The 26670-nt window shown below is 43.6% G+C and overlaps 1 protein-coding gene across 1 annotated transcript in view; it reads left to right on the forward strand.

The window, feature by feature from the left end:
- Positions 1–26670, forward strand: part of LOC115409775 (CUB and sushi domain-containing protein 1-like) — a 204277-nt gene that overhangs the window by 144799 nt on the left and 32808 nt on the right. The window contains 14 exon segments of the mRNA XM_030121052.1: positions 3558–3653; positions 4997–5200; positions 5871–5995; positions 8566–8662; positions 9512–9616; positions 9802–9920; positions 11448–11517; positions 13828–13944; positions 14741–14950; positions 16623–16811; positions 20409–20586; positions 22879–23024; positions 23130–23210; positions 24064–24177. Coding sequence (XP_029976912.1) covers positions 3558–3653; positions 4997–5200; positions 5871–5995; positions 8566–8662; positions 9512–9616; positions 9802–9920; positions 11448–11517; positions 13828–13944; positions 14741–14950; positions 16623–16811; positions 20409–20586; positions 22879–23024; positions 23130–23210; positions 24064–24177 — 1851 coding nt within the window.

Consider the following 26670-nt stretch of genomic DNA (forward strand, 5'->3'; position numbering starts at 1 on the left):
GAGAAAACCCTGTTTACAGCTCAATAAACGGGACGCTGTATTAACTGTGGATTCCTGGCGGCAGGTTCATCTAACCAGGCGTGGCAGAGCAGAGCTGACACACTTTGGCACCGGCAGGGAGAGTTTAGGCCCACACAGTGCCTAACTAGCAGGAATGAGGCTCAAACTAGAATCTTCTACCAAATTCTACAACTTCATAAGTTTTTAGAGTACAGTATATCACTATGTTGTTACATTTGTGGAATTTCTCCAATGTGGTTTGAACAAAATCTACATTGTCTTGTCCTGACAAGAATGTGTCCCATACTGTCAAGATGTACAGTAATATTCACTTTAATGGGCATTTTAATAGCAGGATAGTTTTTGCCATCATGGTAAACCGCAGTATTCAACACATGACGGCCTGAACGCACTGGACGCGGAAGCGCCGCGCGCGGTAGCGCCGCGCACTGCGCTTCTGATCGCCTCCCATGTTAACCTATCTGACCGGCCGCACCAAACGCGCAGTGGAGCGCCGCGCGCGCCGCGGCTCGCGCTCTGCAGCGCGCCCGCTCCGCTTCGTTCTATTTTTCACGCGAGCCGCGAGCGCCGGGAGCGCCATGTGTCAAGCTGGATCAAGCAGATCGGACCAGACAGGAAGTCGGAAACAGAAAAGGCAAGAGAATCCGGTCAATTTTCAAAATATAACAAATTAAATGACGATTAGTTACGGGCGGTGTTGCTCGTCTGTCTATAATTTGTCACTTGGGTCTAATCACAAGACAGATGGACACACAAACAGACATACGCATGTACGCACCCACACACACACACACACACACACACACACACACACACACACACACACACACACACACACACACACACACACACACACACACACACACACAGCGACAGACATTCACGTGATGCAGAAAAAAAGAGGACAGGAGGAGAAAAAGTCTCTCCACAGGTCACCAAAACACACATCCATACTGGCAGAGCGAGACAGAGGGAACAGGGAACAAACGTGAAAACCGAGAGCTGACGGAGCGAGCCGAGTGCAGCCGATGTGTGACCAGCGCGGAGAGCGCAGGCGCCTCCAGTGCGAACAGCCAAGCGCCGGCGCAGAGACGCGCGCGGCGCGCGCGGCGCCTCCGCTACGCTTCCGCGTCCAGTGCGTTCCCGGCGTAAGGCAGTTCGCTGTGATTATGCTGACCTTGAAAACATCACATTAAAACCGTCTCAGAAAAGCGGTTTGACGGTATGTTTTTATTACTGTCCATGTCTATTGAGGCAAATCGCTCTTTTTGAGGAGAAAAGGCAACGGTTGTGAATTATTGGAAGCAGTGGTGGCAAACTGGGTGAAATAAGAAAGTTCCTTCGCAGAGGAAAGTAGATGAACGATAAAAGGTGGGAATTAGAAAAGAGACAGCATGCAGACAGGACGGACATTATAACGGAATCCCAAAATCTAGGAGTCTTATCTAAATGCTAATTTCTTAACTGAAAGTGTGGGGCGAAAGCAATTGTCACTCTTGTGACCGTCATTTTAAGCGTAACCTGGGAGTCCATTAAAGTTTGACCACTTTTATTGCTAATATTCGTTTGCTACTTTATTTTTTACCACTGACATGCTGTACATGCATTCATGAAGCATAAAATTCACTTCCTGCCTTGCCCTGGGGGTCGACTCCTTTTAACTCAAAACCTGTTGCAGTCATCATTTAACAGCTGGGGCATTAAACTTTGACATTGTTCCCCTACGACTGCTGTAACCGAACCAGCGGCCTCCACTGAAATTTAACCGCTGACCTCCAGCCGAAGACTAATCCGTCCTTGCGAGTCTCCCGCGTGCCGGCGCAGAAGATCGTTTTAAGGGCAAAGTAGTTTGGAGCTGGAAAATGGCCAAAGGGTTGATAAGTTGCATGCTGACACATGTTTGATCTATCCGGATGAAAACCTGCCCTGCGCTGCAAATTATGAAACACTGTCACCATGACAGCACACAGCCAGCGCTTCCTTTAATAAACTACCCAGCAGGCCTTTGGGGGCCCGACAGTGGAACTCGAACAATCGCGGTGACGACACGTTAGAGAAACCGTGCTATTGGACGCTGTGTTTTTAAAGGTGCAGACATCCTAGTCCAGAATGAAGGGGAAAAAAAAAATAAAGCGAGATAGGCAGGAGAGTCTAACAAACACTCACACACAGATGTTGCCTCTGGGGTTAAGCACGTCTGCCTCCCACAACAGTGTGACAGCGAGCAGACACGGAGTAATGAGACTCGCTGCAGAGAGTCAGTCAGCAGCACACTGAGAAGGAGACGGAGGCAGAGACAAAGACGCTCACACATTGTATCATGTTCTGTGTCAGTCAACAAATGTTCCACCACAGTGGAGATATCATGGGGGTTGTCCTTGGGTGTAATTACACAATGAGCTGATGAGGGGAGCAGGAGACTGGGCGTGTTGTTTTCGCGATGGCGCACAGCATCTTCACCACTTGAAGAAAGCCCAGGTGGCATTTTAAAACCGGAATGTTCGAAAACCTTCGGGTTACAAGACGGCTTGATCACCTTCAGGCTTGGATTTTGACAGCCCCGTGTGTTCTTGGCAGCTGACCCGAGAGTCCTGCTTCCACAGCGTCCTGCAGGAGTTTGGTTATAGACAGCCATACAACAGCAAGCAAAAAGTCAGACCTTGAATTTGTTTCTGTATTTCACACACAGCCTTTCTGGCAGAGCCACAGTGGGGGAGGCGTGGTCTCTGCAGCTGGGCTGATGGCATTTGGAAATCTAGGAGCACAATTTTTAAACCAGCTGCAGATTCTCCAGAAAGTTAATTGGAGAACTGTTGCGAGCTACAATTTGCAATGAGAGTTGAAAGAGTGAAGCTGGGGAAAGGCACAGAAATTAACCTGACATTGGAAATACTTCAAAACAAACTTGAAAGAAAGAAGAAGAAGAATATGAGAGATGATGACTTGCATGCTGGGGAAAAGCAGTTTGGAAGCTCTCAATGCAGACTGCAGTCCCAGGCTCGGCTGTACCCGCAACAAGATGCTCTCAATAACATTAACCACATCGCAGTGGTTGGAGATCCCACAAGCACTGACGATAAACATGAGGCTAACGTATTAGATGAATCTAAATGATTAAAACGCACCCATGTACAAACGTGTGCCTATCACAGATGGCGGTAATCTCTGTAAGCGTGCATCAGGTTCTGCTGTGAAAGCGTGACGTCAACAAGCAGATTTCAGTCCGATCGGTTTTGCCTCTTTTTTGCACTTACCTGCAATGCAGTACGCAAACGGCACTTCTTAATATATCCATATTCAAAAATTTGCAATGTGTCCACTTTCATTCAGATGTTCAAGAGATAATTCCAGAGATGCACATTAAAGAAAGAAGTAACATGCCGGTTAGTGCTGTAGGCGATTAGATGGCAATTAGGTACTGAGAAAACAGCTGTACAGGCTCGCACAGAAATAAACCGAAGGCGCAGCTCGAGTGAAAACATCTCAAACTGTGTCTCTAACTGTTTTATCTGTGTTTATAACTGCCTCCTTCTCAGGCGAGTCCTTGCCATTAGCAACCTCCAACCAAATCCTGATCCGCTTTACCTCCAAAGGCCAGTCCAGCTCCAGAGGATTCCATCTGGTCTACCAGGGTGAGTGTGAGAAACACACGCGCAGACACATCCACCGCCCACCTCAGTTCCAGCAGCCCCGCTCTCCCTTCATAATAGATGACTTGCTGAGTGATTTTGCAAGGATTCACCTTCAGCCACAGTTTCGGCTGTGATGTGCTTTTGTGTGTGTGTGTGTGTGTGTATGTGTGTGTATGTGTGTGCGTTTGCAGTAAATTCGTGAAAAGGTTGCGCTTGAGCTCCCCTGCTCTTCTACTTCCCTACGAGGGACTTTTCCTTTTAATCGTTAGTTTCCTTGTACTAGAAATGACATTTGCCTCAGATATCCAGCGGCCGTGGCATCTCCGGAAAATGTTTAATGAATAAATAATTCATGTTTTGCATTTCATTGTAAGTAAACTGAAGGACTGCTAAGGCAGAGAAAAAGCTGGAGAGCATAACTTTTCAGGCACTGCGATCACACGGACGCACGCATAGGGTCTTTCCTCAACTGATCAAGTGGCACGATTCACCTGAGGGAAACGCATTTGTATGAAGTTATTTGTTATGTATGCATAAAAAAACTTTCCGAGGTCAAAAACTCTCTTTAAAAAGAGATGGGAGCGATGCACATGCACACTGGATAGTATAATACATTTAAGACAAAAACATCTCCACACAAGTCCAAAATAAAACTGCAGCAGCTGTCAGTATTCAACAAAATAATAAATATATGATTTGAAATGCAAGTTTCAACTTCTTCTGTGAAGAACTGTGAATCCCTTTTGGGGTGTATTTTTTTTTTTTTTATTTGTCATATAGATGAGTCAACATTTAATTCCTTCATGTCACAAAGCTGCCAAGTTTTTGTTAAGTTTACAGCGAGTTATTTTTATTTAAAAGTTTGAAAAACTGCAAGGACATCAGTGTTTTCAACATGAACATCCTGTCAGCTCAAGAGAAAGGGGACTCCGTCAGAGAAAAACAGGAAGCACCAAGAGTTACTAGAGTTTGACTCCATAGAACCAATGAACAGAATTGGAGCTGAGTGCATCTTTTGTGGTGAAAAACTGGGGCATGACAGGATGACACCATGCAAGCTGAAGCTACAGCAGTTCATCAAACATCCTGAGATGTGTGTGTAAGGCCGAAAACTTTAGCCAGAATATAATAAAGAAACTGGAATTAGTGAATAAAGAAATGCCATCAGGTTTTAGGAGGGGTGGACTGTACAGGACATGGTGGGGAGTTGCAGGGTCCAGTGTCGCTAACTCTGTTTCACCATGAAAGAGCAGCCTGTATTTTCCCTGAAATTTCACCGAATATTGACCCACCATAATGCAGCGATCACCTGTGATGACCCCTGCCCTTCCCTCCCTCCACAGCTGTCCCACGGACCAGTGCCACCCAGTGCAGCTCGGTCCCCGAGCCCCGCAACGGCCGCCGCATGGGTAACAACTTCGCGGTGGGCGCAGTGGTCCGCTTCGAGTGCAGCCCAGGCTACGTGCTCGAGGGACCGAGTGCCATCGAATGTTTAACAGTTCCCAACGCCCTGGCACAGTGGAACAGCTCCATACCCAGCTGCATAGGTAAGACGTGAAAAGTCTTACACACTCTACGTCGGAAGCTTCCGCCAGCCCCAGTGTGTGTTTTTCCTCTCTACCTTTCGCTAGTTTGTGGTTCCACTCCTCTTCCTTCCAAGCCTGCCTCTGTCGCTTCTCCACTTGAAGCTTTGAGTGTCAAACTCTTGTCTTGACACAGATGTGGGCTGTCAGCCATCGCCTCTAGCGGTACAGTGAGATTCAGCCATGCGGTACGCAGGTGGCTGGAACTGCTCAGGGTCGCAAACACACACACACACACACACACACACACTCACAGACACGGAGATCTCCACATGTATATACCAAGGAACATTCTCTCTCACACAGCATACAGCTGAAGCAGATGCTTCTTCGGCTGTCACCAGATGCGAACTGCACACAGCAAGCTGGGGAGAGAATATGTGAAGTCTGGGAAACATATTCCTCATTATGGCTGCTGTAATGTTTATTTGCGTACGTGCACGGCCAGGTGGACAGTGTTTGGTGTGTTCTCCATTCAAGTTTTGATTCGATTTTCAGGATTCAGACAATTTGATCATGAGAACTCCAAGCAGGAGGGCATTCAGCAGCCTTGAAACTCCAAATCTATATCTCTGCTGCATTCTGTACATTGTGGACATGAATGAGCAGTCAGCCTCTTCCTTTTATTCCACAGTTCCGTGTGGAGGTAATCTGACTCATCGAACTGGCACCATCCTTTCTCCTGGATTCCCCGAGCCTTACCTGAACAGCCTCAACTGTGTGTGGAAGATCACCGTTCCTGAGGGATCAGGGATCCAGGTTGGTGGAACGGTTTCTGCTTTCAACATACCTGCTGGAAAGCTCAGTTGTAAAATGCAAGTCAAGTTCAAAAAGGAAAAGGAAGAACAACCTGTTCTCAGTGTCACTGCAACCCAGTTAAAAAATTGCTTCATTCTATGTGTGTAAAGTCAAAATTTTAGATTGTGTTTTTGTGTTTTAAAATATTTTATGTATTACCTCTTAGCAGCTTCACGCTGTTTCTTCAAAACCTTCTTCCTGTCAGACATAAGACCACATAAGATCAGCTTTTTCGCCCTTTCAGCTTCACTTACATGCTTAACAGGACAGATAAAGAGCTGATTGAAGACATTCATGTCACTGTTGTTTGTTTTTTTTTTTCCAATAATCTGTCTTATTATTCTTATCTTCAAGGCTGTGCTGTAATATTCTCCTTCATGTAAAACTGTCTGATTAGGCTCCATAGCCTTTTGTGGCTCTCTGTGTTTTGTTAATAAGCTTTGTGTTGTAAGTTTTCAGTTTAATTAATTGAGCTACCTTGCACTTTATCAAGCTATCGTGTTTATACTTCTCCCAGTACAGGAGAGCAGCGAAGTGATTTTCTGTTGACTTTACAGAAGCTCAAAATTTAATTTGGCGGGTTGCTGTAGACGAAACTGAAGATTTTACAACCCCAAATCAATTTCTATCAAATTGCCTTTTCAATTACTTCACTTGTCTTTCTTTGGAGCGAATTCCTCGTGCATATTCTCGTCCGCTGATGCATGTGTTACGACGCCTCGCGGAGCGTTGTTGGGGTCCCTGCGGATGTGCCTGACAGAAAGTTTTTCGGCTTACGCCTCAGCCTCCCCAGTTAATGACTTCAGTGGCGTCCCTCAGCTATTAGCTCCCCCCCCCGCCCCTCGCCTCAGCCGACTGTCCTTGCAGGTCAAACACACAGGACGGCCCACAGGCGCACTTAGCATGCCGCTCATCACACCGTCGGGCGGAGCAGACCTCGAGTGTGTATGCAAGAGCTGAATTTAATTCCCCCTGAAAATCAAACGGCATCACCCTCAGCTGTATATATTTCTAAATGTGACAGTTTACGCCCTTTGGATCACTTTCACAGACGTAAGCTTGTGTTGACATTGCGACCAAGTCACCGGTAGTGTTACGAAAACACAAAGTGTCCACTACAGAGATTTTCCTGCTGTGGGTCTAAACTGTAAAACCACCGTCATCACTTCTCTTTCTTTAACACCGTCGTATCGTTTCGCCGGTGTGCCTCGCTCGCTCGCGGTCGCCGCCCTGTACCGGCTACCAGAGGCACATTAGATTGGAGTGTCACGATCCAGGAGAGAACTTAAAGGAGCGAGGTGCCGCGCTGGCACATTCGCCGCGGCTCTCTAATGAAAGATCAATCTGTGATCTGCCTCGTCTCCCCAGGAGTCCGGTGCGCCGCAGCCCCTACAGCCCCTTTAATTGGCTCATATCCGATCTATAACCATCAGAGGCAGAGGAGAGGGCGCAGGAATGAACGCAAGAGGGAACAGTCAGGGCGGCGCAGCTAGAGAACAGAAAGAAAAAAAATGGAGGACACACAGAATGCTGCATGATTGAATAGATTTCAGACAATGACTGTTTTGGAGAGATGTCAACAGGACGGTGTCATGCAATTCAGAAATACTCCTCCAGTTTCAAACGTTCTTTATGGGAATAGCTTTGTTGTTGTTCGGTCAGAATTCAACAGCAAACATTTGATGTGTCTGACTACATCTATGTATCTTTGAGGGTTTTTTTAGTGGGTTCATTAGAAAAAGTTTGTCTGACTTTAGAAAACTGGCAGCCTTCTGCCAGAGAGGATTAGGGCCACCTTTTTAAAAAAAATCTGCCTTTAAAGTCAGAATTTGGAGGAACTCTGACTTCACAATCAGAATACTGACTTTTTTTTAAAAAAAAAAATATCAATAATACACCTAGTCCTCTTCCATAGTCTCCAAAGGTGTCTGACTTTTTTTAATATGTAATTTAATATTCATCAGTAACAACAGTACATCCTTAGTGAGCCTTCAAAACTAAGATAAAAAGGAACTGAAATTCATATTAAATATGGACTTTTTATGTATTTTCAAATCTCTTCTTTCCTGTAGTTTGAGTAAAATATTTATTTTTTTTAATTGTTTTTGAAAGTTTTTTGTTTGTTTTGCTTTTCTTTTCTTTTTTTTTTTTTTAAATGGATAAGACCCATTAGATACAGAGATGGTTGATTATCAGGTTTTGTTTTCCTTTTCCCGCATTTATTTTAACAAACAGAAGTATCAGCGCCCGCCACATGTAAGCCGGGATTATTCAGCAGCCAAAGGAGCGTGCCTCGTAGTCCTTCCCTGTGCCATTTACCGATAAATCTTTTTAATGTCCTCTCCAACTCATTAATCTCATTAAAAGCACATTTTGATTTGCTGCCCACCTACTTTCTTGACCCGACCGTCACTGATCGGTTTCCTAAGCTCTGTCCTCCTTTATTTTATTTATTTTTTTTTTTTAGGCTTCTTTGTACTTTTCATTAACCGTGTTCCTCTGTCCCGCCCACCGCCGCTGCCCTGTCTCAGATCCAGGTAATCAGCTTTGTCACAGAACAGAACTGGGACTCGCTGGAGGTATTCGATGGAGGAGACAACACAGACACCATGCTTGGCAGCTTCTCAGGTATTGCTGGATACCAGTTTTGTGTGTTTGTGTGTGTGCATGCGTGCACCTGTTAAATGTGTGCAACCTTGGATGTGAAACGGTTCGTTCAGATCATGTGCACCTGCCAAAAGCCAACACCGAAGTCTTAACAGCTTTCAGACAAGTGGAAGTATGACTTGGAACGCATATCGTTTTTTTTTTTGTTAACCGAACAATTAAAGTGCTAAAAATAGGGGGTTAATTTGGCTCTTGTTGTGTTGCTTTGCGAGATTAAATTCAGTATACACAAAAGCACCTGCCTCAGTTGTGGGAAAAGGCTCACATGTCTGATCTTGCCCAGGAAGGATCTTATAATATTTGTACAAAAGCTAGGTTTTTCTTTTTTTTCCCCAGTGCAGTGTGTGTTTGTGTGTGCGTTCGCGCTTGGTACAAGACAGGTAAATGTTAGATGTGCCCTGAAGTAAAGACATGAAAGAGAAATGTGAGACTCGTGAATTTGACCTTTTAAAAACTAAAACCTGTTGTTGGTCACATCTGGAAAACATGTGTTTGTGTAACTTGTTTTTTTTTTTTCGGTTTTATACGGCTTTTTCCGTCGGCATAATGCATATCTAAATGTTCATCCATCACACAACTGCTCTCCGAATATTTTAATGCATCTATACATCATCGGGTGACATTCTCCACCCTTTCTGTGCACAAGCGCACCTACACACACACACACACAGACTCACACGCACGCTGAAGTCAACGGATGGGAAAAAGAAGCAGCTCTCCAGTGATTTGCCGTTGGCTTATGCACTTAGTTATGGTCGGCCTATCGAGGAGATACCATTGCTAAACTCCACTGTTAATCTTTTCCCCAAGGCACAACAGTCCCGGCTCTGCTCAACAGCACCTCCAACCAGCTCTACCTCCACTTTTTCTCAGACATTAGCGTGTCAGCTGCCGGGTTCAGACTGGAGTATAAAAGTAAGTGAGGAAATCGTGTATCCCTCATGTCTCAGATATACTCACAAGTTGAGTATTTCAGGATTTTTTTTTTTTTTTTTTTTTTTTTTGAGAGGGGGGATGTGCAACAATTGTGAGTCACATTATGCGTGAAAGTAAGACGTAATAAAACTCGTCTTTTTTGTCTCTGTTCTTCTCTTCCTCAGCCGTTTCTCTAACTAACTGTCCAGAGCCTGTTGTTCCCATGAACGGCATCAAGGTCGGGGAGCGACTGCAGATGAACAACGTGGTGTCTTTCCACTGCGAGCCTGGATACACACTACAGGTAACATACCCCTCAGACATGTTCGGCCTTAAATGACAATAAAAATCACATTAATATTTCAGCGTTGTGCTGTAAGCTGTTGCCTTCATTCAGGGATTTGTACCGAGCTGCTTGGTAAAAGCGAAATGTCAGAGAACACAAACTGGGATTGACTACATGGACTGCCTCATGTTGACATTTTAGTGCACTTTAGGTTTGTTTGAAAAAGATCTGATTTATTTATTTTCTTATGATGATATGATTTTTGTCTTAATGTTTAATACAACGGCAGAAGTAATAAGGGATCTGCACTAGTTTGAGCTGAGCTGCATTCACTCTGCTAAATGTAAAAAGCATGTACAGCTTTCATAAGTCTAAATATTCCAGAAGGTATCCTCTATTGGCTGCTGGTGAATTTTCATTCTGATATGTGATAAAGTCCAGTTTACAACCAGCTGTCACTTGAGGTTCTCAAACTGTGAATGACAAGGGCAGAAAAAGCTGATTTTAACAGGGAAAAAAAAGACATGATTTATTTAGATTCTCCCCAGTCAACTCCACTTCACGATAACACAACCTACGATGTTTCCGCTGAGATTTCTTGCAAATAAACGGAAGTTAAAGTTGGCACTCGTGGTTGTTTACCAAACACATTGTACATATCCTTGAGATCTTGCAATCTGAGCATATCTCTTATCTCATAAAACATTCAAATAGTATTATTTTTTTTAAATCTTGAATTGTTAAAATCATGTCTGCCAGTTGGTAGTAGCCTTCCTCTGCCTTTTCCAGCATATTTGCTGCACATCCTGGCCAGAGCAGCCGGCGCCTGTGTGGAGGGTGTTGATAGTCACATGAAGAGTGATATAGTAACAGGTCGAAGGTATTAGTAGACCGGATAAAGAGGCATTGAAACCGGGGTTGCTTGCCGGGAGACGTGAAGGACATCCGATGCCAGCCTATGGGTTGGAGGGTCCCAGCCCCTCTCAGCACACGAGTGCCGGCCAGTTACGATTTCCTGAAGAGGTCTCGCAGGAAACACTCGGAGTGCGACACTCACTTATGCTAATCAGAGAACTGTAGTTATGCAAATATGCTGACATTATCTGACTCCGGCTACAACTACAGACACATTTCCAGAAAGGTCATCTGCATCAGTCCTCTTAGATTTTCATAAATGCTGACGGTAAGTGTTTAAAAACCGAACAGATAAAGACGACTGCTTAGTTTGGCAGTGCAACAGCAAATGCAGCGATGAACTGTCTGTAATCTTTCCCTTTCTGTTTTTGTCTCCGTGTGATCATCCTAATCTGTCTGTGAAGCTGCCTCTGTGTTGTCCTCTGTCACTTCAGATGGATTTAGTCATTTAGTCTCCACATGAAGTCATGTGGAGACAGGCAGCAGGTTCAAATAATTGGAGCAACAGATGAGTGACAGTTCGGAAAACAAGTTAATTCATCTTTGCCGGGTTTTTTTTTTTTTTTCTCTCTGCCTCTTTTGTCTCTGTGTTTGTGTGCGCACACGTCGGGGCATGGATGCTCCTTGCAGGGGAACTCGCACATCACCTGCATGCCAGGAACTGTCAGGAGATGGAACTACCCTCCTCCTCTCTGCATAGGTAAAAATAACTTTCTTTTTTACTTGATGTGCTCTGCATGTCCTGCCCTCTCTGTTTTCCTTTTTACATCTCTCCTGAGTCTTTTCAGATTTTGGGAGCCTTTGCCTCATGACAGCCATTCCTGACATTATATATAGAACTTCCAGCCATCGCTGCGGCAGTGACCTAGATCGTTATAGATATTTTATCAGCAGTAATGTAAAAAAACAATATATTTATCTTTCCATGACTGTTTCATCAAGTGCAGGCTCAATTGTATTGATCAGGGGTGTCAAACACATTTTAGTTCAGATGCCACATGCAGTCCAATTTCATCTTGAGTGGGCCAGATCGGTGAAACAGTGACATAATAACTTTTATATTTACACCAAATGACTTCTCCTAGTTGTTGTAGTATGACATTTTTTACAAATAATGGTAAGAAATGTTGAAAATGTTTTGTGGTTCGGCACCATGTTTTAGCCTAAGGATCTGATGTTTGACACGCCATAAACGATCTTGCTGAGTCTGCTGGATTATCAAAGAATAGATGCACATGAATGCACCATCTCAAACTGAAAACCTGCATGTATGCCATCAGATTCTTTCTCCTTTTCCCGAAGTGTCCCCCCCTCAGAACGCTGTGACAAACAAGTTGCACGCATTGGAACAACCTACGATTGCCTAATTAGTTCCATCGCACACCGTGATTGGTTGAAGTCGGTGGAAGATTCATCGTGTTTACAGGCATCAGCAGTTTCCTGATTACCCTAGGCTTTCTCTGCAACAACAGAATAGCATTTAACCCTTTCCTCAGTCGTTACGGAGCACAATGGCGTGGCACCCCGTGCTTCGTCTCTCGGTTGACTTATATAGACTATTTGTCTCATTTATTTCTTAATCTTCTTCCCCGTGTTTGCTCTTTTTTTCCTTTGCACTCCCTTTTTTTCTTATTGAGTAAGATAATTCTTTGCCATTAGTTGCAGCGTCCTTTCATCTCTCTAATTCTGGTCTCAGAATCTCTCGCTCTTTTCATCTTTTTTGATCCCATCACCTTTTTCAGTCTGTATTTCCATTCCTTTTTTTTTCTGATTTCACCTCTTTTATAGCGCCTTTGAGTCTTAGGCTTGGATTTCACACAGATGCATTTATCTATCAGTGGTTCAACATGAAAGGAGAAGGGTGAAGAGCAGCAAAAGATACAGCTCTTTGGCACCTTGATGTCATGTACCTTGAATAATATATATGTGATATAAGGAGGAAGCGGAGAGCTTCAAAGTTCTTTAATGGGGGAATAAAATACCCCATTTGATGAGCGGCTTCATCTCCATGTTTAAACGGCAGATTTTCACATTATCGGTATGGAATTTTTACTGCATCAGGTCCTTCTTTGAAAATAAATTGCTTATGTCTGAGTTCAAATCTAAATCTGAAATGGTATATAGAGTGTTTGCATTACTCATAGATGAATGCAAACACACCAAATAGGACACAGTTGGGTTTTAATTTGAAAAGAATATCAAACAGGTATTCAGTTAACAGACGCACACGGTTCCTGAACTAGCTCAGCTTTTTATCCACAAAAATGTCTGTTGTCCTTCATTGCTCATGCACAGTGTGATCATCCATTTTGTATTTGTGCTCATGCAGTTTTACGTTTTTAATGCATGCTTTTATTTTTCCAACTATGCAAAATGTCTCTATGTTGAGTCTATACTACCATGCCATATTTATTTAATGTCATATATGGTTCAAGGCAGAGCAAGTTCTGCAAATTTTCCCAGTCTTCCACATGTTGTCGTCTTTGTAATCACTCATAACAATAAGATAAGGTCATCGCATATCCGCGCTGCTACAGAAGACAGCAATTGTGAGAGGGAACAAAAAAACAAGGTTTTTACCAAGAATACTGAATGTAATGCTTCTGTTGTTATTTATTCATAGCCCAACTCAAAGAAGTGATGGAGCACTTCGGATTTTGTAGAAATATTTATCAGACCTGGCTGACTTTTGCTATTCAGGTCTGAAAAAGTTGTCTTCAAATGAATTTTAGTCCAATTTAAACTGTTTCAAATGTACGATGCATTTCAAGTTAGCTCCCACAGTTTAACAGGTCTTACCGTGACACCTAAAGAAATCTAAAAGTGTATCTCAGATCAGCTGATGGTGTGACCTTAACGAGAAAGCACATGTCGTTCTGCAGCTCGGACTCGTGCTGCTGCGCCATAACAGCCTCGGTGTTTATGTATAGAATCAAAGAATCGATTTGAACCATATTTGTGATGGTTTATTGTGGGTGAATCAGCATTTGCTCTGTTTGCGCTCCGCCAGCTCAATGTGGAGGAATCCGGGAGGAGATGGAGGGCATGATTCTCAGTCCCGGTTTCCCTGGCAACTACCCTAGCAACAGCGACTGCACCTGGAGAATCTACCTGCCAGTCGGTTACGGTGAGCAACACGAGAGGCTCTCTCAGCACATCACGCGAGTGCTTTCACACTGAAGAAGCTTTGATTGCGCCAGATTGTGGAGTGACAGTGTTTGTACCTGTCGATTCAACAATCAGCCATAACATTATGAACGCTTGCTGAGAAATGTGTCGGTCCCCCCCGACCTGTTGAGGATTCCACTCGGCCGCTGAAGGTGTGCTGTGGTATCTGGCGCTACTACCTCTTTCACACCGGGCTGTGTATTGTTGCATGTGACTATTTTCCACATGCATTCTTGGTTGTGTGAGGCACTCCATGTGGGAATTCATCCAAAAACGCCTTATTTATGAGATCAGTCGGTCCACTGTCCGCGACGATGCAACATGTAAACGAGATCAGATTTGTAGAAGAACAGAACACCGTCTGCAATGTATGACATCCCTGCAACCCTCCACCAGCTGAACTGTGCAGCACCGATCTGTGGTTTTATGCACACCAGCTGTGTAGTCAGTCCGCCAACATTACATGGACACTCCGGTTTTAAGTTTGCAGTTACTTCTTTTCTTTTTCGATGAGAAATCGCTTCTTGTTCATCTCCATACCACTGCATACGGAGTGAAAGGGGTGTAAGATGTTATCAACAGACCTATAAGTTAAAATGTGGGATATCTGTGAATCTGACATCTTACAGAGGCCCCATTGGATTGATATTGATTGAATTCATGAACTTAAGGCAGCTCTTTGTGAAAGAGAGACTCTTGTGATAAGTGGGGATGAAATTGCTCTTTAAAATTCAACACTCCCTCTTCGTCTTTAGGAGCCCACATACAGTTCCTGAACTTCTCCACCGAAGCCAACCACGATTTCCTCGAGATACGCAACGGCCCCCTGGAAACGAGCGCTGTGATCGGCAGATTCAGCGGCCAGGACGTTCCCTCCTCCCTTCTCACCACCTCCCACGAGACCACCGTATACTTCCACAGCGACCACTCGCAGAACAAGCCAGGTTTCCGGTTTGAGTACCAAGGTAAGTTTGTGACAGAAGAAGAAACCCAAGTTTAAGACGAGAGGAGAAAATTATGACTTGTCGCATAGAGAAATCGACTCAAGTAGTTAATAAATACTTTTATTAATACGCATAATCGCCCAGACTAAATGCGCTAATTGCAGAGCTGAGCCAATATCAGTGTTATGAGTTACTTTCTTCTGCCCCGATCTAACTGGTAATTACTGCAGTGTGTGTGTGTGTTGTGCTTTTGGGGGGATTCATATCGTCTCTGCTGTCACCGAGACGTGGCTCAGCTAAAGTACATTGAATACAGTCATCAGAGCTAATATAATACAAAGATAATCAGAGTGCTTTGCCTCAAGTGTCATAATTACAAAATCAGTATAAAAAAGCCAGAGTCACAGAGATTAATTCTATCTAGTTAAAAAAAAAAATGTCAGTCATCTTTCAGTTTATTTCAGCAACTGCAATGTCATTAATGTGCTATTAGCGTCACTCCTGCGTGAGGCGTGTTCATGTAAAGCCGTAACATTTCTAAGTTAGCCTTAAAATTGGCTCTGTGATGCTTCGGCTCCAGAAATCTCTTTTCGATTAAAAGCAAAGTAAAAATTGTTGATCACTTCAAAGATTGCTTCACCACGTGCCAATGAAATGCTTCACTGCGTATCTGCATGCCTGCGAGCAATAAGTCGTCCTCGTCTATAAACGCAACAGGCACACAAAGTTTGTGTTTCCCGATTCAACAAGCGAGGCAGCAAATCGAAAAGGTAGCATTGTGCATTTACATAATTATGTGCGAATTAGCATATAAATCAAGCATTATATTTGCAAATACCCCCCTTTTGCAGTATTTTCATGAGTTATCTTCTACAAAGGAAAGCTGTGATCCATAGAAATAAAATCCTTTAGTTATATTTTTATCTCCGCTTTTCAAGGCTCACTGTCTGCTCTGGTTTTCTATCCAAGAGTGTGAAAAAAAAGTCAAAACTATTTACCCATACTGCATCTTACGACTGCGGTGTCATTCTCCTGTGGTACAAGTCAAACCTCCCTCTGGCTGCTTCAGTTATTTTTTAAATTTTTACTTTCGAAGCTTGTATGAAGGCGGTGGTGGAGGAGGCTGAGTGGGAAGTTGAGCCCAAGGAACAACAAACACGAGATGAAGTGGAATTATGGATAGAAAAAGAAACGAATGGAGGATTTTTGCACTGCTGTTGTCCAGAACCAGAGCATTTGCATGTTGAGGCAAATCTAGAATCCTTAAACTGATTGAAGACTGACCACCTCACTGTGTTTAGGTGCAGAGGCAAAAAAACTGGCTAAAAAGCTTCACTCATTTCAGCATGTTTAAAGCTTCGGCAGCGTCGGTGCCCAGTTCGTCTTATTAACACACGTGGTCACTCAGCAGAGTCAATGGCTTCCATGCGCGCCAGCTGACCTCCGTCGGGAGCGCTTTAGGGTTTAGTGTTTTTCCCAAGGATACTTACACACACGGACATGTCAAGTGCCAATTAAAGCAGCAAGTTCTGGATGAGAAAATAATCCGCTGCACTGACTGAACCCCAGCAGACTCCACATCACAGCAAACGTGCTGTGTTTTTTTTTTTTGTTGTTTTTGTTTTGTCTTTCAACCTGTTAGTTAGAAACTGATAAATCAAAGTGTTTAACTTTTCTTTTGCCCCCACCCCAGCCTATGAACTGCAGGAGTGTCCGGACCCAGAGCCCTTCCGATACGGCGTGGTCGTCGGTGCTGGCTTCAATGTCGGCCAGTCCATCTCCTTCGAGTGTCTCCCCGGTTATCAGCTGATGGGACACTCCATCCTCACCTGCGAGCACGGCACCACCCGCAACTGGGACCACCCTTTCCCTCGCTGCGAAGGTGAGAGTCAGGCCACATCCTGCAAATGCATACTAAATACCCAAGCTAAGATAACAACATGGCGACTTTCCGCTCTTGAGCTATTGCATCATTACGGCAATATGGAGCAATGGAGATAATGATTATCTATTGAGAATAATGTAATTAAACTGAATTATTATCCCCTATTAATGAAGCAAAGTACTTCTCAATGAAAATCAATACGGTGCTAAAGAGGAGTGGAGTCAAATAAAAGATGAATAAAAGAGGGGCTGAGGTGAAAAGGAAAAGTAATGGATGCTCTTTCTTTCGCCTCGTCCTTGACCCACATTCTCACGCCTCGGCTGTCGATTATTCAATAAGGCCGGCAAAATTACAGGAGGAGGTGATGGCCGTGACTCTGGAACTTTGAACGGGCGAGCGCGGAGATAAACGAGGGTGGGAGAAGGAGCAACAGAGTGAAAAACGCACAGGGAACAGAGGACAGAGGTTATTCTGTCACTGCTTTATTCCTCCATGTGGGCGTGCAGCTTCACACAGGTTCAACACGGATGGCCTACCTCTATTCTTATTGCTGAAATGATTTATATTCCCGGGTGAATTTTCCTTTTTAATGTTTGTGATGCACTCACCACTACTGTATAGTTGCAATAGCTGCTCATGCACCACATTAATTTTATAGTAGGTTTTCTAATGAAAGCATACCTCCTTTTTTTTTGGCACATTTTGAGAGTTTCAGTAGAATATTAAAAAAAAAAGTCAAATTACAGTTTTCAGCACCGAATTTAATAGATTGGATGAGATACATCTTTATTAATCGTTTTGGGCAAATTCCCTCAACAAAATATACATTTTAAGTATGCACAATAAATCAGGGAGACTTCAGATGTTTTTCTGCTCCACATGTTTTATTGGGAAATTGTCTTGCAACATTTAAAAACTGGATTATTTCCCTTTTAAACAGAGCTAAGTGGAGCCCAGCATGTGGCCCGGGTCCGTGAATAATTTGGTATTTAGACATGTCAGGTTTAGTTGATAACATGCATGTGGCGTTATTTTACACGTATAAAGGTGTGCGTGTAATTGTCTCTGTTTGTCGAGGTCTCGCAACATGTCCAGTCAGCTGAGATCAGCTTCTGTCCTCGGCGACCGTGAGCTGCTTGAAGCAGTAAAAGATGCACTTGCTGTATTCACAGGGACTCCCTGAGATTATAGATGACACGCATTTGTTTTTGGTTTCCATCCACATTAACCAAAAGGTAATTAAAGTGGCTTTAATGCTACTTTAACCTGATGCGAGCAGGTAATATAAAGAGACTGTCGATCCGTCTCTCTTAATGTGATAAATACACCTGAACTCAATCACATTAAGGCTAAAATGACTCCAATCTGTTTTCCACTCACAGGGGCGGAAAACTTTTAGTAGTGCAAACAGAAGCAGACTTATGTAGAAATCCATGCAGCGCCGCTTTTATCGGCACCGTTAATGTATTGTGCTTTGTAGCGCATCCTCTCCAGCTAATACATAACCATGATGGCGTGCTACCAAATCATGCTTTAACAACTGCACTTGACCTCGGAGCAGCGCAATCTGCTCCCCAACCCCTTTGTCACTCCAGTATTCGCGCAGACGCCAGCAGATTGATTTTTGTTACCTTGCCTGCGCTACTTGTCTTGGCATTAATATCGCGCCACGCCACGTCTCTGCACTTGACCTTTGTTGTCTCATCTTCTCCCCGCTCATCATCTCTTTTCCAATTTCAGTATTTTTATATAACTGTGTATATAAGCATGTTTTCTGGGGGAATAAATCCACTTTTCAGTTTAATCGTCTCCGGGAAAAAGTAAATTGCACTTTGAGAAGAAGCAAAGAAGTAAATTAACATTTTATTTTTAGGTCTCGGGGAGAAACGTACCGCATTTCCAAAATTTTATGACCAATTTAATGCAGCCAAGGCGTCTGTAGTGCTGCTCAGTGAAATGTTTCGATGGAACATACAAGATTATTTCAAGTGATTTGAGATGAAGCGATGTGGGAGATATAGCTAAGGACTTTTATTGCTGCTAGCCTCATGAGGAACAATTAAAAGGTCAATATTCTACTGAAATTCCCGCTTCCCTGCCAGCTTTTTTTTTTTGTGTTACTTGAAACAGTCCCAATGTTTTTTTTTAACTCTCTCATAACCCCTACAACAAACATACTTCTTCACATATAATGCTTAAGTAGCTCTCCAGTCAATGCGTCAGCCAGGGGGTGCAGCTCCATGGAGTGTCCGGGCTTTAATCAATGCATCTGATCGATAGCTCATTTAACAGGTGCGACAGCAGCAGAGGGGCCTCTCAACCGGAGGGCTCGAAGCTGTAAGACATGAACGCAAACATTACAAAAGAGAGACACGACCGAGGGATAAAACATGCAATTTCTGCTTTGGCAGTCATATTGGACCCAGAGGCATCCGACTGTGTGCGTTTCAAGGCGAATTCCTCCTCTGTGCAGTTTGACATGCCGGCGGCGCGGCTCCCGCATGGTCTTTACTGCTCAGCCTCACTGAATACGAGATTCCTCCGAGGGAGCTGCTAGAAAATTAAAATGGTTAAATTAGTGAGGGATTCCTCAGTTCCAGAGGAATATTTCAAAGATAATCACAAGCTTTGGGCATCTTGATTTTCTGGGTAAAGAGGTGCATTGATTTAGTTTTGCTACGCGTGTGTATGTGTGTGTATTTGTGTTTTCAGTCATCGAGATGGCGGTTCGTCTCGAAGCTGCAGGTCGCCTTTCTACCCTTGTGTTAGATCAGGGTTGTCAAACTCATTTTAGTTCAGGGGCCACAAACAGCCCACTTGTGGCATCATAACCTTTAAATTTGCACGGCAAAGTTTGTCTTTGCACGGAGTACATGTGATCGAAAGTCTCAAATTTTCCAAATCTGAACGATTAGTTCCAAAAATTACTATAAATTCCACATGAATCCTATTTTAATGATGTAAGCAAATTTGTCCAAAAAGCATCCAGAACTTTTGCATTTTGCAGCCTTTTGTATTCATGTATACAGTTCCCTTATTTGACTCTGCTGTGTACAGTAACAAACATGTTGAGTTTCTTTTCTTCACAGTCTGTCAGACCTTGTGAGTTATTGTGTTTGTTTGTTTTTTTTATTTCCTGTCCCAAGAAGTTTACACACTCATTTATATGTACTTCTTGTAACATTACTGTACAAATACACACACATAGACACACACACCTCAAAGGCCCAGACCACACTAACCCCACTGCTTCATCTCTGCACTTCGTCTCTTCCGCCCCAGCAGGGAAGGGTTGAGGCCTTATCTTAGCAAAACACTCCATCCAAGTCCCCACTTACTAACAGGCTTTACTGGCTAATCTTTAGCTCAGACAAGCGCCTGGGTAATAGACGTAGAGTGAAGGAGAGGGGGAAAGAGACTGAGTGGAGAAGGAGAAGAAGCCAGGGATTTAGAAATCCCTCTTTTTTTTCCCACTGATTGGTGCCGAATTATCTGCCCTGTTAAATTCCTGGCTCACTGATATCATAAATACATATTTAGATATAGTGGACCTAATTTTTCCTTCCCCCCGCCCACCCCCCCTCTCCTCCTCAGTGCCCTGTGGTGGAAACATCACGTCAGAGAATGGGACCATCTTCTCTCCGGGTTACCCAGAGGAGTACCCCAGCTCGGCTGACTGCTCCTGGCTGATTACCGTGGCTCCTGGCTTCGGCATCAAGCTCAATTTCACCCTGCTTCAGGTTCACGGGCCGCACGACTTCATCACCGTATGGTAAGTAACGACTGTTTTTTCAGACTGTGAAGACTTTTCATTCAGAAAATTCAACATAAGATAGTGAGATTTACACCAAAATTGTATGTATACAATAAAGTTTGTAATTTCATTCTTGAGCGAGGCACACGGCATTTATTATAGACATTTATTTTCCTCGGTTTTCACAAGACAAACAACGATGGAGGCCCAAACCACAAGTTGGATATACTTGGAATCTTTTAAACCTTCAAGGCAAAATATTAGGGCCTGTTTACACGACATTTTCAAGTGAAAACAGGAAGTTTTTGTTGTGTTTTGGTTGCCATTAAAACTGCAAATTTTGCAAAATGCTCTGATTCTGTCTTTGTGGAGATGAGGACAAACACAAATTTTAATAAACCCTGCCAAGGTTCCAGTAAATGTTCTTCTACACATGCCTGAATAGCTGGTCTATGTACTTGCAGTCTTCGTCTATGTGTTTTCATCACAAAAAACAAACAACGGCACCCACTAGTGGCCCAACATGAAAACTACTCATTTTCAGCGTTTCTGCTGTTTCTTTGTAAGCGGACATTTTCCAAATTCCTCCCTAAGAGCACATTTGTCTTTCCATCCATTTAATCAGCTTTCATTCTTATGAAGATATATACTCGTAAAAGTTTGACTTACATATATTTAACTGCCATGCTTTTTTAAAAATTAATGAAATGCTTTAGAATTTAATTTAGTCAAAACATGTTAAATGTTGAATGTTTTAAACAAAACCTAAAACAGAAAGAATGTCAGTGTTTCCAGAGATTACATGACCTAAAAGAAGCATGTGATTCTCAAACTTTTAGAAACCATTTTTAAAACCAAAATAATTAGTGATTAATTATGTTGATTGATGGTAATGATTTCCAGTGTTTGATGAATAGTTTCCAGTTTGCCGAGGTAACTTTGTTTTTTTTATCAGCTGAACCTCCAGCCACATACATTTTAGCATTTTCCATCACACGAATATAAGCATGTAATTACAAGAAAACTTCAATTAAGACACGTGCCTTTGTAGGTTTTTTTTTTTTTTTTATCGTTTAGGTGCAGTTGCAATTACTGGGAAAAAAAATTATATAATCATGAAATGTTCTTTAATCAAACATGAGCATAAAATAAATTAATTCATCTATGGAGGAGAGATCAGAGAAGTAGGCTGTAGGAATTATGTACAAGACATAAAAGAAGCATATCATTTTGGCTGGGGAAAACGTGTGTGTGTGTGTGTGAGGACGTTTAGGTGTTCGGCATTTGTCAGTATGCCTGAGTATCAAGGGGAAAAGCCTCCTTTCATCACCTTCATAATGCATGGCTGGACCTGCCATATGTAGCACCAAAGACAGGATTTTGCATGCATGGCGGTTGCCAGTCCCAGTTGATCCCCTCTCTCTGAGACTACCTCCAAAGGTCCCAGCTCTCAGTGAGACCGGAGATCTGACTGCCGGCCAACCTGGCAACATGACGACCACACGAGACGTCCACATGGCGCGGGATGACATCTACGTGTTAACAGTTTCGCGTTGCTTTTGCAAACTGTGAAAATTATCAGACCGTGAAGAGTTTAAGTCGACGAAGGTAAAAGTGGGCCAAAAATGTCCACTTTTTATCGCAGCGTTTCTCCTAAAACGGCCCCCACTGAGTTGATCTTTCCCCAACCGGCTCCCTCTGAGCCAAGATGGGGACTGTCATGTTCCCCCGTTTCCAGTTACCACTGCTGTGTATCTATCCACTGAACTACTGAGCCAAGGAAATGGGCCCCGTAATGGCGACTTGGCTAGAGTGCTGTCAGGCAGCAGTCCCCAGCCAGCCGTTTCCAGAGCTGCTTGTAATCTCCCATGCCCAGTCTGACAGCCAAAGACAGATGGTTTTTAAGCTGAATGGTTGTGGCAGGAATCTGGGAGCTGGTTTAATCGGCCATGCCCACACCAGGGGACTGCCAAGGCTGGGCCACAACTTCCAGAGGCACTCCCATTGGATGGCTGTTAGCAGGGGCAGCACAATCCAGACCTGTCACTCCACCCCTTATCTGTAATTTCTACCTTATTTTAACATAATCGCCCAAAGCAGCCCAGAGTAATTGCTTTGGGTTTGATGAAGTGCAAGCAGCTTGATTAAACTCCGCTGCTGGAAGCTGCTTGACAATAACCTGGCATGTTGCTTGCACTGGTCTGCTTTGCAGAAGCTCCAGGTGCTTTGTGGTTGGTGAGCGGAGGAGCTTTGGAGAGAAGGTGGTTTTGTTTTGCTTTTCAAGACATGGTTGATGGTTTCTCCTTTCAGGGACGGTCCTCAAGAGACGGCCAGGAAACTGGGTGTGTTCACCGATGGCGAGCCCAACGATCCCCCCAGCAGTACGTCCAATCAAGTGCTGATACGCTTCCGTAGCAACACCGAGAAGGGTGGATTGTTCCGCATCAACTATCAAGGTATGTAAATTCCCCTGGCTGATTTTTTTTTCTTTTTTTTTTTTCTACATGACTCACAAAGTATTCTTCTTGACATCCTTTTTTCCTTTGATGTTCTCCATGAAGCTTACAGACTGCAGCACTGCCTGCCACCATCCATCATCCCAAACGCTGAGATCCTGATGGCAAGCAAAGAATTCAAAATCGGTGAGTGGAATCGCTGTAACAAAAAAAAAAAGAAAGAAAGAAAAGGAAAATCACACCATCATGATTATCCAGACTCAGTGGCTTTGAACTGAAAAGTTATTCTCAATGTCACTTCACCCTCAGGTCTTAGTAGATTACACTGCCTCAAGTCTATGTTCTCCATGAGTCAATAGTACTGAATACAGACATAATCTGTGACTGTGTTTCCCAACCTGGGAACACTGGGACCTCAACTGGGCAATGCCAGAGGTCACAGGATAGCCTGAGACCCTCAGTATGAGATTTACACATCAAACAAAACCAAAAATTCTTGAATGTTGAGAATATTTTAGGCTTAATAGGAGTGGGCATGTCCAGCAACATTTGACATCAATTTAATGTTCTAAGTAGAAATAAAGGATAAAGTTCCTTTTGTCAGAGCAATCTGGAGTTCTCCAAGAGGAAAAAAAAAAAGAAGAAGAAGAAGAAGAAAGGTCAGCTGCCACTGATCTATGCCACCCAATTAGTTTTGCAGCACCAGCATGAATGAATGCCTCTGACACAACAATCACAAAGCCTGTGGGATTTGAAGAGGATGCTCTAATTCCCCGTGGAAGACTGGTGGAGATTAATTGTCTTTATGTGTTTATTTGCATACCTTCCTCACCTATTATTCAGAGACACAAAGGTAGTGACACTGACATAGTGTTTCATCTATAGGATTTCCGGTGGGGATTCATTTATTTTCTTGTGTCTTTGTCTCTCACTGAAAGAAATAATATGAATATGTCAAGCACAACAAAGGAAGACTTATTGGCTTCCATCGCTTTTATCCACTGTTATAGATTTGACCTCTCTCTCTCTCTGTGTTCAGGTGATATAGTGCGCTACAGATGTCTACCGGGCTACCAGTTAAGCGGAAACAGCATCCTGACTTGCCGATTGGGAACCCACTTGGAGTTTGAGGGGCCTCCACCTTCATGTGATGGTAAGCAAACTGCTGCAACCACTACTGAGGTCCAGAGACAATTATAGTGGGAGAGTTTTTACATGTAGACGTTGTGCTAGTTAGGTCCTCAGGTCATATCTTCAGAGACAGATTATTATTATTATTTTTTTTTTAGATTATTTGTTTACTCAATGACACTAATTGTAGCCGTGAAGTCCAAAACCTACACCAGGAAAACAAAATCAGCCACAAATAATATGAGAATATCAGTTTCTGTTGTGTCTTCATTTAGGAAGCTTTTGGAAGCAGCGTATATTAATTAGCAGCAGTGTTTTTAATGAGGTTATATCAACACCTGCCGTAGAAACACTATTACCATAGATGACAGATTTAGAAGCGAATAATATAATGTTATCCAGCTCGGCACCGCTACAAACACCTTAAAAATTTAATATCTGGCCATGAGTCAATTTAAGTTTCTGTGTTTTTGACAGGATTGTGAATATCTTAACAAATAATAATAAGAGTTTACCAACTGGTCAAGTTTGGCCCTCGTTCTTGTCTCTGGGAGTTCAGTTCAGTTCTGGCCGTTGTGGTAAAAACGGCAGGAATACTACAGTATTGAAATTTTATCGATGCTTGAAATTTCTTTTGTAAATACCAGATGATCAAGTCGTAATAAACCCAAATTAACGGCAGCCTCCAAAGCGCCTGAGCGCAGCAGCGGTGCGACGCGCCGGTGTCGAAGCGTCTGTGGCTCTGTAAAAGTAATGGCTGCAGCTTGTGCTAAATGCACTATAAAACACATCACGCTGAAGACGGTTTGCACAATATGTCTCTTGAGGTGCAAAAACTCATTTTCGAGAAGGTCTGTCAAATCATGATGAAGCACAAAATACATCAAAATGCAGATGAACACTGTCCCATCTGCCACCAGAGGTCCTGTGAGTTTCTTCTTCGCCGGCTCGCAGGCAGCCTCTATCTGTGCTTTCTAATCATGGAGGCATGCACTAGCTCCAGTTTCGCCTCATCGCCGGCTCCCATGGGTTCTCTTTTGGTCTGTAGTCACAGAGCATCACCACATTTCAGTTTGGTGCCGCTTTCAATCTCTGCGGCTGAGGCCCGGGTCCCATGAGGCAGGCGGCGGCGGCTGCTGTGACGCTCCCTACATGTGGAGATGTCGTTGTCCCCGAGGATTCCAGAAGCACGCAGCTCCCCACACACCACATTATCATCGTCATCATGTTGTGTGCAATACTTTTCCTCTGGGCAAAGGATTGGGTGCATCTAGAGGTCCCACTTGTTTCTTTTTTTGCTTTACGGTAGCATAAAGCGCATATCTTTCATTCTGGCTTTGTGTGTGTGTGCGTGTGTGTGTGTGTGTGTGTGTGTGCGTGCTCGTGTGCGTGTGTCGCGTTCTGGGTGTTGAAGCAGAGAAGAAATTTTATAAATGCTACTAATTTAGGGTAATACACAGGCAAAATATGCAAATTGCCCCAGCATGAAGCAAAAAAGGGAAGTGAGATAAAAACAAATTAGACAAATATAAGAGGGCAATGAAAGGAGAAGAGGAGTTACTTACTGGCTAATCATAAAGATTCTGAACTCAGTACTTTGGACACTTAGTTAAGGCACAAAAGACTAAAGGTTGAAAGATGTGTTTTGGAAATAAAAGTATTTTTCACAACGATTTTGAAATTCTGAGTTGGGTAGAGATTCAGACTTTGTAACTGCTGCCATGGTCTTCCACATTTCAAAACTTTGTTCCCCCATTTCCAGCCTACACCTCCTCCTCACCTCTCCATTTTGACTCCCTGTCACTTTCCTACGGAGACAGAGACTTCGGGTGAGGGAGAGGTCAGTGAAAACGGCAGCTGGCGAAGACGAGGAGTTGAGTAGGAAAAAGTTAAAGTCAAGAGAAGTTGAAGGGAGAGAGTTATGCTAGTTTGAAGGAAGGGTAGAGGATTGGGTAGGGAGGGAAGAAGGTCAAAGATAAACTGATAGGATGAGAGCAGTTTGAGATAACTCTGAATAAGCAGGATTCCTGAGGAAAAAAAGCCAATATTGGGCTGGGAAAGACGGAGGAAAAACTGCTAAATTAGCAGAAGGGTAGCGAGAGAATGAGGCCGGAGTTTAACCGAGAGAGAGAGAGACTTAGTTGGAGGGCAGCAAAGAGACGAAGTGCACAGCTCATTGAGATGCAGGGGACATGCTGGCTGCAGCTGCACCTATCAAATCACCACTTCCAGCTCTGACAAGCACAACCCTCCCTGCACGTCTAGCGACCACCCCACACACACACACCAGCGCACACATTGCATGCTCCTTACAGAGTCCAGAGAGACGTCCACACACTGGTCTAGCTTGTGTCTGGGCTGCACAGCGGTGGAAGTTGTCATTCAGCGATAGTTGTCCAGAGAGCTGCACTGGTTCTGCAGTGCTGCTGGATCGTCTCTCATCCTCTGCATTCTCTCCTCCCTCGCTCAGCCCCCTTGTCTCACCAGCATCTGACTTGTGTTCTTACATAACACA

The sequence above is a fragment of the Salarias fasciatus genome, chromosome 22, assembly GCF_902148845.1.
Source record: "Salarias fasciatus chromosome 22, fSalaFa1.1, whole genome shotgun sequence".
NCBI lineage: Eukaryota > Metazoa > Chordata > Actinopteri > Blenniiformes > Blenniidae > Salarias > Salarias fasciatus.